The following is a 15918-nucleotide window of genomic DNA, read 5'->3' as shown; positions in this document are numbered from 1 at the left end:
CCTGTCGGTGCGGCGGGGCGGGCCGTGAGCAGGCGCCGGCGTTTGGGGGGCGGACGCGATGGGGGACAGGTACCGGGCCGGGCCGGGCTCCGGGCTGGAGGGCGTGCGCGCGCTCGGCGGTCGGGGCCGGGCGGGCTCCCTCGCGCGTCCCACTCAGGGTCCCTTTGCCTTCCGCGCAGGTGCGTGCGGGTGACCGTGCTGCCCGGCTGCGTGGGCTGCAGGACCCTGGCGGTTCCGGCGACCTGCACGGCGCGCGACCTGAAGGAGCGCATCTCCGCCGAGACCGGCCTCCCCGCGGGCGAGCAGCGGCTGTGGCGCGGCGACCGCGAGGTAGGGCGCGCGGGCCGCCGCCGGGCGGGGGCTGAGCGCGCCGAGCGCTTTCCTGTCAGCGTCGCGGGTTTGGTGCCCAGAGCCGATCCGCTCCGCCGGGACTCGGGCACGGTGGGCGCGGGCGTGTGCCCGTCCCTCGTTGTGACTCCTCCTGATTTACCGTTTTCACATTCGCATCCCGCCCCGTTTTGTCTGAATCTTCACTTTCTGAAGTCATGATAATTGTTTTGATGGGCATTATAGCCACAGTTCTTTTTTTTTGTTTTGTTTTTTAGAGCCGTCATCACTGAAGTGCCTTAATCATTAGTCATATTTTTCTATTTATGTTATAAATTTAACTGGAATACTGGTAAATGACTTAACCTTTTGTATCTTGAAAGTTTCCCCCCATGTTTGAATGACAGAAATATAGGGCCGAAAGAATCTTTGTATATAATTTAATATGGAACCTATTATTTTGAGGAGTAAACTTACGTTACAACTTACAAAGTGCGGGTGAATGACTGGATAGAGCAAAACTTTGGAAAATAGGAATATTTCATATTGGATCCTCTAAGATTGGTAGAAAATTCTACAGTTTTCTTAAAAGGGGAGTTTAATTAAAGACATTTTACCGAAAATTACCTTATTCTTTTATTCTTTTAAAAAATTCTTTTATTCTAATAAATATATTCACATGATGAAGAACATCATTTTCAGGATTTAAAAAGAGTCGAAAAGAGTCGAACAGATGTATAAGGAATCCTTATATATAACGAATACATAGGAGCACCACAGAATGACAGTTTAAGTATTGGGTTTCTTTACTGCCCAGTGCACATATTGGTGAAGTGCTTGGTACCTGAGATTTTCAATCCTTCAGTGTCATGTTGGCCTGCTGCACTTGGGTCAGTTTTCTGGTCCTTGCCCTCTTTGACACAGATTTCTTTTTTTTTTTTTGAGACATAGTCTAGCTTTGTTGGCCAGGCTAGAGCGAGTGCCGTGGTGTCCTAGCTCACAGCAACCTCAAATTCCTGGGCTCAAGCGGATCCTCCTGCCTCAGCCTCTTGAGTAGCTGGGACTACAGGCATGCACCACTGTGCCGGGCTAATTTTTTCTATATATATATTAGTTGGCCAATTAATTTCTTTCTATTTATAGTAGAGACGGGGTCTCGCTCTTGCTCAGGCTGGTTTCGAACTCCTGACCTCGAGCAGTCCACCTGCCTCGGCCTCCCAGAGTGCTAGGATTACAGGCATGAGCCACCGCGCCCGCCCAGCCTGACACAGATTTCTGATTAATCTCACGTTCCTCCACGGAGGGATCAGTCCTCCTTATCAGTTCCCCAAGGTGTTTGTTGGCATGCATTCATTGACTTGATTGAGAACTTTATTTTTATTTTTTTAAGAGTTCAGCTTTTTAGCGAACATGTTATAAAGGAGGTTTTAGTCAAAAAGACCCAAGTCTGTGTCCTTGTCAGACTTCTGGGATTCTTCTTTCCTTGCTTCCACTTGCTTGTCCTCTGCTGGGGCAGCAGTGATGGCAGGGACAGGACCTCCTGTTGGCACAGCACCAGCTCTGGAGCAGGTCCGCCAGCCCTGACACTGCAGATGAGGTTCCCTGTGTTGACACTAGCCAGCGCCTCTGCCAACAAGCCAGGCGAAAAAGGTTCAACGTTTATACCAGCTGCTTTCAGGAGGGCACTGATCTTACCCTCCATTAAGGTCATCTCATCTTCATGCAGAATGAGGGCCGAGTAGACTCAAACAAGCTCCTCTGCGGCCGTGGTGCAGGCAAATGGGGGGCAGGCGCTGCCCAGTGGGAGCAGTGCTAGTCCTCCGATGAAGTGAGGTCCTCACCCCACTGCGGCCTTGGCCTTTTCAGAAGGACCCAGCACCCCAGGAGCAACTGAGGAAAGGCTGCTTGAGAACTTTATTTTTAAATTTTTATTTATTAATTTTTTTTTTTTTTTAGAGACAGGGTGTCACTCTGTCCCCAGGCTGGAATGCAGTGGCATCATCATAGCTCACTGCTGCCTCTCACTCCTGGGCTCAAGCAGTCCTCCTACCTCAGCCTCCTGAGTAGCTGGGACTTCAGGTGCATGCCACCACGATTGGCTAATTTTTAAAAATGTTTTTTGGTGCACAGATTGGTGTTTGAGGACTTTAGATAAACTCGAAAAGGAGCAAAGTTTGTCATTCTTATCTCTTTTTTGTGTGCCTACTCCCATCTTTTAACCTTCCTTTCCTGGTTCCATACCCATTTCTTTAGTTACTCTGGTTTATCATCTTGTCCCCTAGATGTGGTCACACTCAAAGGCTCAGGTGTGGCTCAGTCTTGCCATTAGAAATGTTTTTGCAGGTGTCTGTGCAAAGCATGGATAAGGGATGGTGAAAGTGGTAGTGTGCATAAAGTGTTTGGGATTGAGTGGGCAGACAGAAGGGGGTCTGGGTAGGATGTTTTTGTCCTGATATGAAGTGATGAGGTTCTAGACTGTGGCTGTAAAGATGAAACTGAAAGAGAAAGGATATATAGGAGACTTCTAAAAGGCAAAATTTTGGCAATTTGGTACCAAATAGATGTGGGGGTTGGCGGAATGGAGGTAGAATAAGACAGAGGTCTTACCAAGAATGTGGGCAAGCTTTGAGTCAGATTAGGAGAATAAGGATTCAGTTAGCAGAGATAAACAAGTACTGAGCGTGAACTTAGTTTCGAGGAAGTGTAGTGATCAGTTTGCTTTTATATATGGTTCAGCTGATGGTGAGACTTAAAGAAGCATCTAGGAAAATGTAGGAAACGGAGGGGTGGGTGACCTGGGTCTTACTTCGTATCCCATCTGTGAATATATAACAGAGGCCACATTAATTCACATGGTAGGGTTTGCTTTCCTATTTCTAATATGAAAGGGATAAAACTAATTATAACCAATTCTAAAATCTCTGCTGGATAGTGATATTCAACAGGCAGTTGCAAATCTGGGACTGAAACTCGAGGGAGAGATGTTGGGGCTGGAGATAGAATTTTGGGAAGTAACTGATGCTTAGCACTTTCTCCTTCTGTACTTTGGTAAAACACGTTGAGAATACAATTACCATTTATTGGTCTCTGTTCCAGACACCATTCAAGGAGTAAAGGATTCTGGAGTAGGTGTGTTGTTCTACTCTAACATACCTACCACAATGTAGATGATATATTTACATACATCATTTGATTTAATACTCAGAAGAACTTCATGTTAGTTATCACTAGTACAATTTGCAGAACAGTACAGCTAAGATTCAGAGAGATGGAATATCAAGTCTGGATTTGAATTCAGATTCCAAAGTCTGTCTGATTCCAAAGTCTATGAACATTTTACTATTTCATACCATAATCTGTCAGGGTATCTATCAATTGGGGAAAAATAAAAATTAAACATAAAGTTCTTTAAAACAAAGAGGAAGGGCTTAAACCATTAAAATTAACTTCAAAAGGATAAATCTTGAAGCAAGAAGCAAGTAGAGGACACAATTTTCTGTAGCAAGTAGCAAGAAGCAAGTAGAGGACACAATTTTCTGTGGATTCAGAAAGGACGGGCTGTGACTTCTGCTGACCTATGAACTTAGAAACACTAAGTTGTGCCCCCAGAAACGGTCACCTATATATAAGCATATCTTTCACAGGGTGGGGTTTTCCTTTCCTTTTTAATTCACGTGCTGCTCAGAGCCTTTTAGATTAGAATCATTGGTGAGAATTCTAAATGTCTCAGGGTAAGAAGGAAATGAAAGAAAGCTGTTGACAGTTTCTCACCACATGCTGAGTTTGGTTAGTGTGGACTTAGCAGTGGGTGCTTACTTAGTCCTCAGTCTTTCCAGGTTACCTACTGTCTTCTTTCTCTTTGTCTCTGTGTGGCTCTTCCTGGCCTGGAGATGGAATGTGGAAGTGCCTCACTTTATTTCCCGTCCCATAAAGACACTGAAGCTGTAAATTATAGCTTTGCTTCTTCCTGGTCCTTTTACCTTCATACCAAATGTGCTTGAACCTCAAACCAGGAAGTTGGAAATATTACTTAGCTTTTCTGTCTTTTAATGGTCACAAATGCCCTTTATTCCCCAACTTCTGGCTCTTGAGCATTTCCCTGTGTCCTTGACAGCTGAACAAAGGAAGAAGTGTCAGGAGACCCAGATTGCAATTAGTATTGTATTGTCTGCTTAATAATTTGGAGAGAGTTACTATTTTTGAGTAAATGGAGATGAGCATCTCTGAGGTTTATAAGGGAAGTTGAGGTTGGCATACACAGAGACCTATAAATGATAATTATTTTCAAATTATTTTATAATCACTCTGTTTTAAAAACAAAATAGACTTAAATGGACAACTTTTAAAATTTCATATGGCACATTGAATGTGGAGATGAATTGTACCAAAGTTACTTTGCTTGGTTGAAGTTATTTGGGATCCAGAAAAGGGAGAAACCCAAGCAAATGCCCCAAATCTTGGCAAGCTCAGGAGAAGGGAGCAGATAGCACTGCTGAGGTGCCTGTGCTGTGTGGTTGCTCTTTTGGGGAATCACTTCCCTGTAGGTATGCCATGGATTACAGTCTTCTAAAAGCATTGATTATCAGAACCAATAGCCTGAGTTCACCTTTTGACAGGTTTAGCTTTAGGAACCTTGGAGGGTATCAGTGTAAGCTGAGTGGTAGATAGTTGGAAGTGTCAATTTTTGAAATGGTAAAGGATGTCCTTCATACCTTGTCAGGACATGCAAGTTGGAAAGGTGGTTCTTCAGGTGAGCTTTCGAGTCATGTTTTGTAGTCAGTCAACCTGTAAGAGGTCACTCCATAGGAACACTCAGTGATAAACCTTGATGGGGAAAAGGTTGATCTGGCTTTGCATTATTGATCTTTTTTTCAAAAAAGGTGCTCTGTTACACTGCCCCTGTGGATCAAATAACATGTTGTACCCTGCCTTTATAAGAAACAGGAAAATCACCAAAACAAAAGCAAACATCAAGGCATTTTTCAGGAAAGTTAATTTCAGGGAAGTCATACACCAAAGCAGCTTCAGAGGTTAGAAGCCTCGTTTGTTCCTTGCTTCCACATCACACCTTTTTTTGGTAGCAACATCTGTAGCAGTGCTTTCCAAAGTGTATGTATATCTAGGAATACTAGCCTATGGGATGCTCTTTGAAAGTAAATGAAAAAAAAATTGCTTCTTAGATTTGGGAAGTACTGCTTAGTATAATCTTTTCTAAGAAAGTTGCCATACATATTAATATGTTAAATGCCCTAAAAACCAAATTATTCCAATTAATTTAAAAACAGATTTTGTTTTGTCCTCTAATATCTGTTGAAGTCGCATGGAGCTCTGTTATGAGCAGTGAAATGTTGATCAAAAGAATGATTTTGTGTATATTAATGATCTTGATTCATCATTAAAAAATTTTAAGTTATGCTAAAGCAGGAATATATATGTTTTTATTAATATGTAATTAAGGGAAAACATCTTTAAATCCTTTAAATTTTTAAATAAAGTTTTTTACTACATTTATGATCTTTGGAATAGTCACTTCTCCTGAGCAGCTTACTTCCTGATTAGAACAGTTAACAAGCATTCTTAAGTGAAAAGAAAATTGAGATAAACTTTTGAATTTACAATATTAGAGACTATATTGCCTTTCATACATTTTATTTTCTTTTTTTCAGTTATCTGACTGGATCAAGATTGGAGATCTGACTTCCAAAAATTGTCATCTTTTTGTAAACCTTCAATCAAAAGGCTTAAAAGGGGGAGGTATAATATTGACTTTACCAGGAATATCTGCTATATTTAGTTGCATAAAGATTAAGTTTTGACAAAGAAGCAGAGAGTAGATGGTGGTTGCCAGGGCTGGGGGGGGGGGAGAAACGAAGAGGTATTGGTCAAAGGGTACAAAGTTTGTTATATAAAATAAATAAGATCTGGGGATCTACTGTATAATACAAGGCCTATGATGAATGGTACTGTGTTATATACTTAAAAATTGCTAAAAGGGTAGATCTTATATTAAGTGCTCTTACCACAAAGGTTAAAAAAAGCAGAAGGGACAGGAGAAGGCTTTTGGAGGTGATGGATGCATTTATGACACTAATGAGAATGATGGTTTCATGATTTTGCGGGTGTATACTTGTCTCCAAATGCATTGAGTTGCATTAAAACCACAATAAAGTGGTTTTAAAAAGTTGTTTTAAAAGTGAAATGAAAGCATACATCTGTTGGATGCAGTGAGTGCTATCAGTACCAAAGGAAACAGGGCAGATGGAAGTAGATGAATTACAAGAACAATTGGGGTTGAAGGCTATGGAATCAGAGTCTTATTTGGGCTTGGTTCTGCGTAGTTGTAACAAAATGATGCAAATAAATTTATGGTGATGATTTTGTTTTTTTAAGCACAGATTTCTTTTTATGTATATACAGAGTTTAAAAGTTCTGTGCATTTGAGAAATTTCCTCCTTTCTCTCCATTCTCCCTACAACCTCCTGGCACCTGTCTGAAGGTGACCTGGTCAGTTGGTATAAAAATATCTAGTTTAGTAAGGCTTAAGGGCACCAGAGCTGGACAGCCATTGAGGCAGTGACTGCTAAATATTCAGAACAGTAAGAACACTGGTTGACTCTGAGAATCTTAAGAATGTGATCATAAGCACCACTATCTGGCTTACTGTTTAATGGCAAAGCACCCACAAAATGGCACCATTTATTTCCTTTGCTTTGGAAAATAGCAATACTCCTCTCCACCCCACCATGTAGTTTGTTTTGAATTAATAATCTTTTCTAATAGTTAGTATATTTTTGAACATTTTTGAAACCTAATTTGTAGTTCAGTTAAAAACTTTGAGATTTGATACAATTGTATCTGCTTGACCTTCTGCTGAATTGCATGGGTAGATTTTTGAAACAGGGTACTTCATATACAGTTATGAAATCATAACTTGTATAGTTACACTTTATTCAGAACCAAATCACATATTGGTGATAGGTCATGGAACAGTTTTCTAAATCATTTAAAATGTGCTCTATATTTTAGGTCGATTTGGTCAGACAACTCCACCACTTGTTGATTTTCTCAAGGACATTTTAAGAAGATATCCAGAAGGAGGACAGATTCTTAAGGTAGGGCATGTGTTGGGTTCATGTGTGATTTACTTTGATAAAAATGAGATGAGGTAAATTTACTTAGAAGTCCTAATTTCGCATAGATTTGAATGGCTGTATTTATACACCTCTGTGGCTGCAGTGTATAGCTGGATGGGATGGATTTGAGAATGGAATCAGTATAAATATATGAGGTTTCTGGGGCAAAGGAATACAGTGTGCTACTGAGTGCTGTAATCAAGCATAGCGTTGCTCCAGGAATTTTTTATGTAGAATTTTGTACAGGGACTATCCAACCAACCAAAGCAACAAACCATTACCAAGTCCACAATTAAAGGCCATAAACACATGCCCATTGGAGCCTTGGACTTAAAGATGGGCTTTTTTGGGGAGAGTTTATTTAATAGTGTAGTTATTTTAGTTATTTATTTCTATTTATGATATTTTAGCTTGAATATATGCATTGAAAAACAACAAAAAGCAATACTGCAAAATTTAGATTTTACGTTTAAGCTAAATAAAAACCTTCTTAATTGTAGAAGTAGATCAATTATTATGTATTTTTCTTCTCATTAGCTTATTTAGTGTTTATTACCTTCAATATGGTCTTCATTATGGTTCTAGTTTAGATGGCAAATTTTTAGAGAAGAAGGACTGAGTGTTTTAGATACTCATGCTCAGATACGCACTGATTGAGGGTTGTTGTGTTTTTAGTGATTATAATAAGATGGGATATTGGATCAGTTTCAGTCCATCTTTTAAAATAGGTACCAGTGGTTCACAGAAGGTAAATGTGAAAACTATTTTTATATTGACCTATTAGGAAAATGAAGATGAGAAGAATATGGTTATGAGGCTGTTGGGGGGTAGAGAGAAGTGAATAGAATACATTCAAATGAAGATTTAGTTGGTAACAGGAGTAGGCTGTCATCTGTTCAAAAGTGAGCAAGTGGGATCCTTGCTGAGAATGAAGTCACTAGTATGAGTAATGTCTTTGGCATACAGCTGATGGTTAGTCCTACTTTGCTCATATGTATGTATTTATGTATTTTAGCCAGCTCAATATAGTCTTTGTTGCATGGGTATTTTAGTAGAATTTGACTATTTTAGATTTAATAGGATCTTAGAAATCACCTAGACCTAGAGATTTTAGGGACTTGCCCAAGAGCAAATGCAAAATATATTGTTGCTGCTTCTCAGAGTCAGTTTGAAAGCAATCTCAGGATTACAGATTAAGGGAAAAATCTCATACTATTTTTTGTTCAAGTTGTGATTAATAGTTGGAACCTGGGAGTTGGGAGTTTATCTTTAGTTTACTCCATCTCTGCTTCCTAAATACATGGAAATCACAAATAGATATCCAAATGAAAACAAGATCCAGCCTCTAAATTGCTATCATTTTGTAAGTTAACATCATATTTTGCTCTCTATTTGTTTTTTTCATGCCTTAGGATATCATGATAATTATCATAATAATTATTATGATATCCTAATATAAACAAAATCATTAGTTTTTAGAGATTGCATTAGACTGAATGGAGCTTAAAAATTAAAAATCGTATGAGAAATAGGCAGTGGTATAGGTAGGAGGAATTAGTAGTGGATAGGGAGATAGTGGAAGGCATGGCTTAACTGTTCAGGTTTGTGTTTGAACAGCTGATGGGTAAGACATCCAACCCTTTAGAATGCAGTAGATGAACTGAAAGCCTGATCTCAAAACTAGTTTTCAATTCTGTGCTATTGCCTCTGTCTTCTCATGGTTGCTTCATTTCATGTGGACATTGTGTATCACCTTTTCATTCTGATAAAGGCGTTACTGTTGGCCTTGCTGTGGTATCAGTATAAGGTCTTTTCGGTTATTGCTCAGCTTAGTGATGCCAAGGTTCTAGGGAGGTAAAAAAGTACTTCTCCCACAAATTAGAGCTTCATGAGTTTAATAATGCAGGGTAATACCTTGTATTTCTAAAGACCCATCCATTTAAAACATAACCTTTTGATTTGGTTTGGTCTAAATTAGAGTTTATTTAGGAAATTAGCATCTATTGATTTTTTCTTACTTTAGACAAGGTCCAAAGTAATCTAGGGATAATATCTCTGGAGTTTATTTCAGAGTCTAGAGCTTCCATCAGATTGACCAGAGCCCAGTATGTTTTGGTAGGTGTCCAGAAGTGAAGTGATTGGGATTGTCATGATGGGAAATTTTGTTGAGGCAAATCTTGCAGTTTGCCCTTTTCTTTCTACGTTACAGAGGTCTAGTCACTCCTCTACTAGCCCACCGTCCACCAAGCAGATAGTAGTACTCCCTTATTCTTGAAAGGAATGAGTCACTCTTAACTTTGTCAAGAAGCTTTCAGCTGAGTATAGGAGAAAGAAATGTTCATATCTTAAGCTCTCAGGAATGCAGCCTCTTAAGGGGTACCTATAAATTGATACTATATTACTTCATTTTTTTCCTAAGAGAAGGTAAATTTGGTAAGCAAATGATAAAGATCTATTTTTGGTAACTGCTCAAGCATAAGATACCTCCCACAGAGAATAATATGTACAGCTTATGGAAATGGAGTAATTTCTTTTGCACAAAAGCTTTGGGTAGATGGTAAATAAGAGACAGTTTAAATAGTACCAGGATTTGTATTTAGAAGCTAAGTAATAGTAAATTAAGCAATGAGTTTTAGGTGCAAATAATTGGAGAAGGACTTTTCAACCATACTGTGATATGTATGTAACAATTACTTTCAGTGTTAACCTCACCAGATCTTGAAGATAGTGATGCAAATTTACTTTATTTAAATGTAGTTACTTTTAAAACATTGTACATAAATACAAAGATGGTCAATAGATTATTATTAAATATAATTATTTTTTGGTGTATTTCATGGTTAGGAGTTAATTCAGAATGCAGAAGATGCTGGGGCCACAGAAGTTAAATTTTTATATGATGAAACTCAGTATGGAACGGAGACTCTTTGGTCGAAAGATATGGCACAATATCAGGGTAAGAATCAATTAGTTAGGAGCAAGCTTTATTTTATTTACTAACGGGATTTTTAATGATTTACAATGCTTTGTTTAATGAACAAATTATCATTTGTACTTCCCATCATGTTTAATTGCACTTCTTCAGATGTTTTTCTCTGCTTTTGGTGGGAAGGTATTTTGAGAATAAAGAATAAAAATCTCAAAATTCAAACAAAATAACAAGCCATGTAATTACAAAAGCCTCTTTTATTCAATTAACTTGTATTTTATTATTAATAAAATAAAGGGACACCCTTTTCATGTACCTAACACTTTCTTGCATTTGGAAAGAAGTTGTAAGAGGCTCTACCTTGTGTGTTATTTTCTGTTTTCAGAGTACCCTTGACACTATTTGGAAGTGGGGTGGGAAGAGAGATTGAAGGAGATGAGGGAACAAGGAAATGAAAGACAGTAAAAAATCATAACCAATAGACTGCTGATTGGATAAGAGAACCATAACCAGTAGACTACTGATATCTCACTCTTACTCTGTGAAGCTTTGTTTTGAAAAAAAAATGTTTATGACTTTTAGTGGAGCTCTGAAGTCAATAGGATGATTGTGAATGACTGTGTATGACAGAACGTTATTGAGAAAAAGAAGGATCAAGTCAGACTTTGCTATACAGATTTTTGAAGAAATATGTCATATATTTTTAAAAAGATATTTTATGATTTAGGAGGAAAATCAACATTCTTACTAATTAAAATTTAGCATTTATTATAGCTAATGTAGTCATTCTTAGATCAAATTTGTAATTTGAAAGTTTCACTTTATTTATTCTATAGAAAGAAATGAGTGAGAGGTAACATCAGGAGGCTTGTGGTATGTTCTAGTCCTGAAGGCTGCCACCTGAGTGTTTCAGGCCAGACATCTCCAACTTCAGATCATTTTGATAATGAAAAGATTAGCCTGTAATGTTTTTTGGCTCTAAGAGCCTATGATTTAATGTAACCATTGTGGAAAGACATCCGATTTGGATTCAAGGGATTTCAGTTTAAGTCCTGTCCTACACAGGGGTACCAACCAGCTAGTAGCTCTGACCCTCATACTGACTCACTGCTTACCTACGGATGGTATGAGAGCAAAATCTTTCTCCCAGTTATGTTAAGGATTAAATGAGATCATATTTGTGATACTGTTTTATTTCTGATGATAGCATACTGATGTTAATTGTTATGTATGTACTATAGAACCATAAAGGTGGGAGTGTAAAGAGATCCTAGAAGTATTTTCCTTCAAAATTTTACCCAATGTCTAGGATTTTTTGCTTCCATCCTTGATTTCACACCTCACTTTTAACTCTTTGCACTTGCTTGCTTTTTTCTCGATTTCTTTATTCTAGTCGGGATTTAATTTTTTAAATACCCTAGATTTTACAAAGAATGACAGTAGAATAAAAAACTGGAGTTTCTTTTCATACAAACTTATTTATTTGGATTTTTTTGTATTTCAAATTATTGATAATTCAAAGAGTAATTTTAATCTCTATAATTTTTGCTAACCGTGTCGAGTCACACTTGATATCTGAGTGCAAAGGGTTAAAAAAGTTGAAACAAGATTATTTAGCTGAGTTTCTATATAAAAATATTTGGAGATAGGCTCTTTAAAAATGGCCAATTTATTAATACAATCAGTGTGAACATGTAAAAGTAGGTGGCCATGATCTCTGATCTCTTTATTTAATGAACATTGATTGAGGGCCCTCCATACTTCTGCCTATTTGAGAATGTCTTTCTTCTGCACATCTTTCTCAGAGGTGAGCAGTCATCTTGGATCACAGCTTCTTTCACCTTTACTGGCACTTAGTATCGCAGCTGAAAATTTTTGACTCTCACTTGTTTTTGTTCCATTTTATATTATGAGATAATAGAAAGCTAAGATTGTCAAATCAGATACACAAGAATAAGAGATCTTACTCAGTATTACATTTTACTAAGGATGTCAAGGCTATGGCTATAAGGAGACACAGGTGAGGGAAGCATGGAGCGTGCTAGGACTCCTGGTACCTCTTCTAGGTCCTTTTGTGCTGCGTTAGGACACGCTTTGGCCTGGATTTCACAGAAGTGGTCTCTGAGTGATACATGTAGACCATTACTTGCACAAAGGGAACTGTTTCAGTCATAAAACATATTCATGGTTTTCTCTGATAATCACATAACTGTGACATCTTCAAGGGAATTATGCCTCATAAATGGATAAATTCCAAGCTCACGATAAGCAACCTTATGAAAGTATCAAGTAGCTAAGGACTCTCTTCCTAGTAAATACTATGAGAGTGTTTGCCTGGAGATCTGTCGCCAGCATATCTACAAGGAGATTTGGCTGGGCCATCTCTTTCATGGGTATTCCCTGGGTAAAGGGAGAAATAGACTGCAAGCCTGCTGCCAGTTCTTTCCTTCCCAGATAACCTTTTTGATTTCTCCTCAGAACGTTTATTCCTTTCTTAATCTTACTTTTAGAACTAACGCTTTTGATCAGGGTAGATGTAGGGCATTTGAAAATTTATCTTGGTGATAGAAGCAGAGAGTGATCCAGTGAGACTCCACATTGATTAGGGCAAAGGCAAAATACTTTTCTCTGCTAATTCCAGGATTAGTACATTCAGAATTATACTCCATTAAACAATAACTAGGTTGTTCCCTAGTTTCCTCTGCTAAGGTGGGCTGCCTTTGTGTGTACCTCCTGTTCTGACATAGAACAGCTGGAGTGTAATGGAAGCTCCAGTTCTGGGCCTAGTCATTCTACTTACAGGGATGCTTTTCACCATGTTTCTTCTGTCAAGGAGTTGCACTGTTGGTGTTGGATGGGAACAGCAGTTTTGATAGGTTAAAAAACCATGCAGAGTGCGGATGTAAAGAGGAAATTTTTTTTCTCATGAAACAGTTCTTTATTTGAGTTTGTCAAAATAAAGGCCTATTAGTTCATAATTGAACAAATGTTTATATAAGCAGTCAGGGAGTAAAGGGTTGGCTGTCCAGCCTTCTGGTTGACAACAGAAAGGAAGGTGGGTGTTCCTTCAGGCTGGCAGTCTGCCATGCTCTTGGTAACGTTACTTGGGTGTGTTCCCTGCTGAATTTTCTTAATTTCCTTTCATGGACCTTGCAGTTATGTGAGTTCTTTTTAGATTCTGGCAAGAGATTCACTCTTGAGCTTGGTGTTCAGTGTTTGAATTTTTGTGGTACTTTATTCTGTGTCTTTGTAGGTGTTTTTAATGGACATTTGGAGTAGGCAGAACCAGACACTGCTTGCTACCGCCATTTTAAACCAGCTCTAGTTAGCTATAGAATAATAAATAATTATTTTATTATTATTCCTATAACATTTATTATGTAAAATTTCTTATTATACAAAGACTAATAGTATTATATTAAGTACTGACAGTATCACATAATACTATTGATTATAACAGTAATAATATCTGATTATTACAACTAATTTTTAGGTGTCTACTGTCTGCTAGGTTCTTGGCTGAATCCCTTGTTCATATTGTTTCATTGGATCCTCATCACTCTTTTGTGGTTAGATAACTATTCTTATCTTTATTGTACAGATGAGGAAACTAAGTCTTAATGGTTTCAGTTTCCCTGCAGTGCCTCAGTTGATAACTGGAGATCGGAGTCTGACACCCAAACTCACCTACCAGAGCCACTCCCACCACTGTGTGCTCATCCTTTCCAAAAAAGCCTTTGCAGCCTGACCTATTTTCATATCCCAACTTTGACTATTTTAAAAAGAGTAGTCATGGCAATTTTATAAAACAAATTAGGCCAACATCCTCATATCTGTGCTTGAATATATAGGAGCAGAGGAGACACTTCTGGGGGTGCTGGGAGTGCCCTATAGAATTCATCTGGATGGAGATTACATGGGTTGATTTGCTTTGTGAGAATTTATCAAGCTGTACCCTTAAGATCTTTCTACTTTATTGTATATATGTTACACTTCATTAACTTTTGAAAGAAAAATATTAATCATCTTTAAAGTATAAATTAATATAGTTGAATATATTCAAAGAATGTTAGAGATTCTGAAGATAGGTCTCAAAAAAGTAAAGTTCTAAAAATGTTTAGTTCTTAATTATAAATATAACTTTTTAAAGGATTTACTTTGGAGATGGTGGTATTATTCTCAATAAATAAGTGGTATAATTCTGGTATAATTTGAACATTCATCACATTAGTGGTTTTCTAATTTATACAAGTAATGACTTGAATAAAAAAAATCTAGAGGCTGATGAAAAAACAAAACTCCAAACACTTATAACGTGATTATTAGTGTTACTCAAGGATTATTTTTCACGTTGTGAAATAATATGTTAATAAAGTTCTTTATTTTTATTTTTATTTATTTTTTTTTTTTTTGAGACAGAGTCTCACTTTGTTGCCCAGGCTAGAGTGAGTGCCGTGGCGTCAGCCTGGCTCACAGCAACCTCAATCTCCGGGGCTCAGCGATCCTACTGCCTCAGCCTCCCGAGTAGCTGGGACTACAGGCATGCGCCACCATGCCCAGCTAATTTTTTGTATATATATTTTTAGTTGGTCAATTAATTTCTTTCTATTTTTGGTAGAGACGGGGTCTCTCTCAGGCTGGTTTCGAACTCCTGACCTTGAGCAATCCGCCCGCCTTGGCCTCCCAAAGTGCTAGGATTACAGGCGTGAGCCACCACGCCCGGCCTTATTTTTAATTTTTTAAAGTAAATTTTATTGTGTATATTTAAGGTATATAACATGTTAGGAAATATGTGTGTGTATAGTAAAGTGGTTACTATATTGAAACAAATAACATATCCATCGTATCACATAGTTATTTAGGTGAAATATGTGAAATATTTAAAATATTATATATTTATTTGATAAATATTTTCCACTTACCAAAAAAAAAAACTTTAAATATACTATTAGAACACATTTCACAAAGTATATACACTGATTAATTTCTTTGTTTGTCCTCTGTTTTGGGTGTCTAAGGACCATAACACCCTTAATTTTTCCTTCTTTGATTTTTAGCCAACATACTATATTTCTTCTGCTGTTAATTTTTACCATTAATGTATGTCTTTATTTCCATTGTAAAAACAATTGGAATTATAGTGTAGAATTCAGTCAATTTGATGCACTCCTCTCCATTTCCCATCGAATAAGAGCTTTGTGTAGGGGAAGCTCTTGAAGTAGAACTGAGCACTCTGGCATCCTTCTGTCTGAAGATCTGCCTATGTATTTTCCTGCCCAGGGTCAGCTCTCTATGTGTACAACAATGCGGTTTTCACCCCAGAGGACTGGCACGGCATTCAAGAAATAGCAAGAAGCAGGAAAAAGGACGACCCTTTGAAGGTTGGAAGATTTGGAATTGGGTTCAATTCTGTCTACCATATAACAGGTATAGCATTTGGCTTTTCAGTCTTGATATTGGAAAGTATTTTAGCCCATATTCTGTAATTTATTTAGTTAACTTCAGAGGTGATGCTATTTTAAAAGTATC

The 15918-nt window shown here is 37.9% G+C and overlaps 1 protein-coding gene and 1 pseudogene across 2 annotated transcripts in view; one reads left to right on the top strand and one right to left on the bottom strand.

Annotated features, from left to right (window-relative positions):
* SACS (sacsin molecular chaperone) overlaps positions 1 to 15918 on the top strand; it is a 79784-nt gene that overhangs the window by 34131 nt on the left and 29735 nt on the right. For both annotated transcript variants that reach the window (XM_012744036.3, XM_012744035.3), the window contains exons 3-7: positions 180 to 330; positions 5994 to 6081; positions 7354 to 7439; positions 10305 to 10416; positions 15670 to 15816. In XM_012744036.3, the coding sequence (XP_012599490.2) occupies positions 180 to 330; positions 5994 to 6081; positions 7354 to 7439; positions 10305 to 10416; positions 15670 to 15816 (584 nt within the window). The remainder of the gene's footprint in view (positions 1 to 179; positions 331 to 5993; positions 6082 to 7353; positions 7440 to 10304; positions 10417 to 15669; positions 15817 to 15918) is intronic.
* Positions 1755 to 2597, bottom strand: LOC105859834 (large ribosomal subunit protein P1 pseudogene; annotated as a pseudogene).

This window comes from Microcebus murinus, chromosome 13, assembly GCF_040939455.1.
Source record: "Microcebus murinus isolate Inina chromosome 13, M.murinus_Inina_mat1.0, whole genome shotgun sequence".
NCBI classification, from domain to species: domain Eukaryota; kingdom Metazoa; phylum Chordata; class Mammalia; order Primates; family Cheirogaleidae; genus Microcebus; species Microcebus murinus.
The sequence above is the reverse complement of the archived record's forward strand: the minus strand, read 5'-3'. Positions and strand labels throughout refer to the sequence as shown.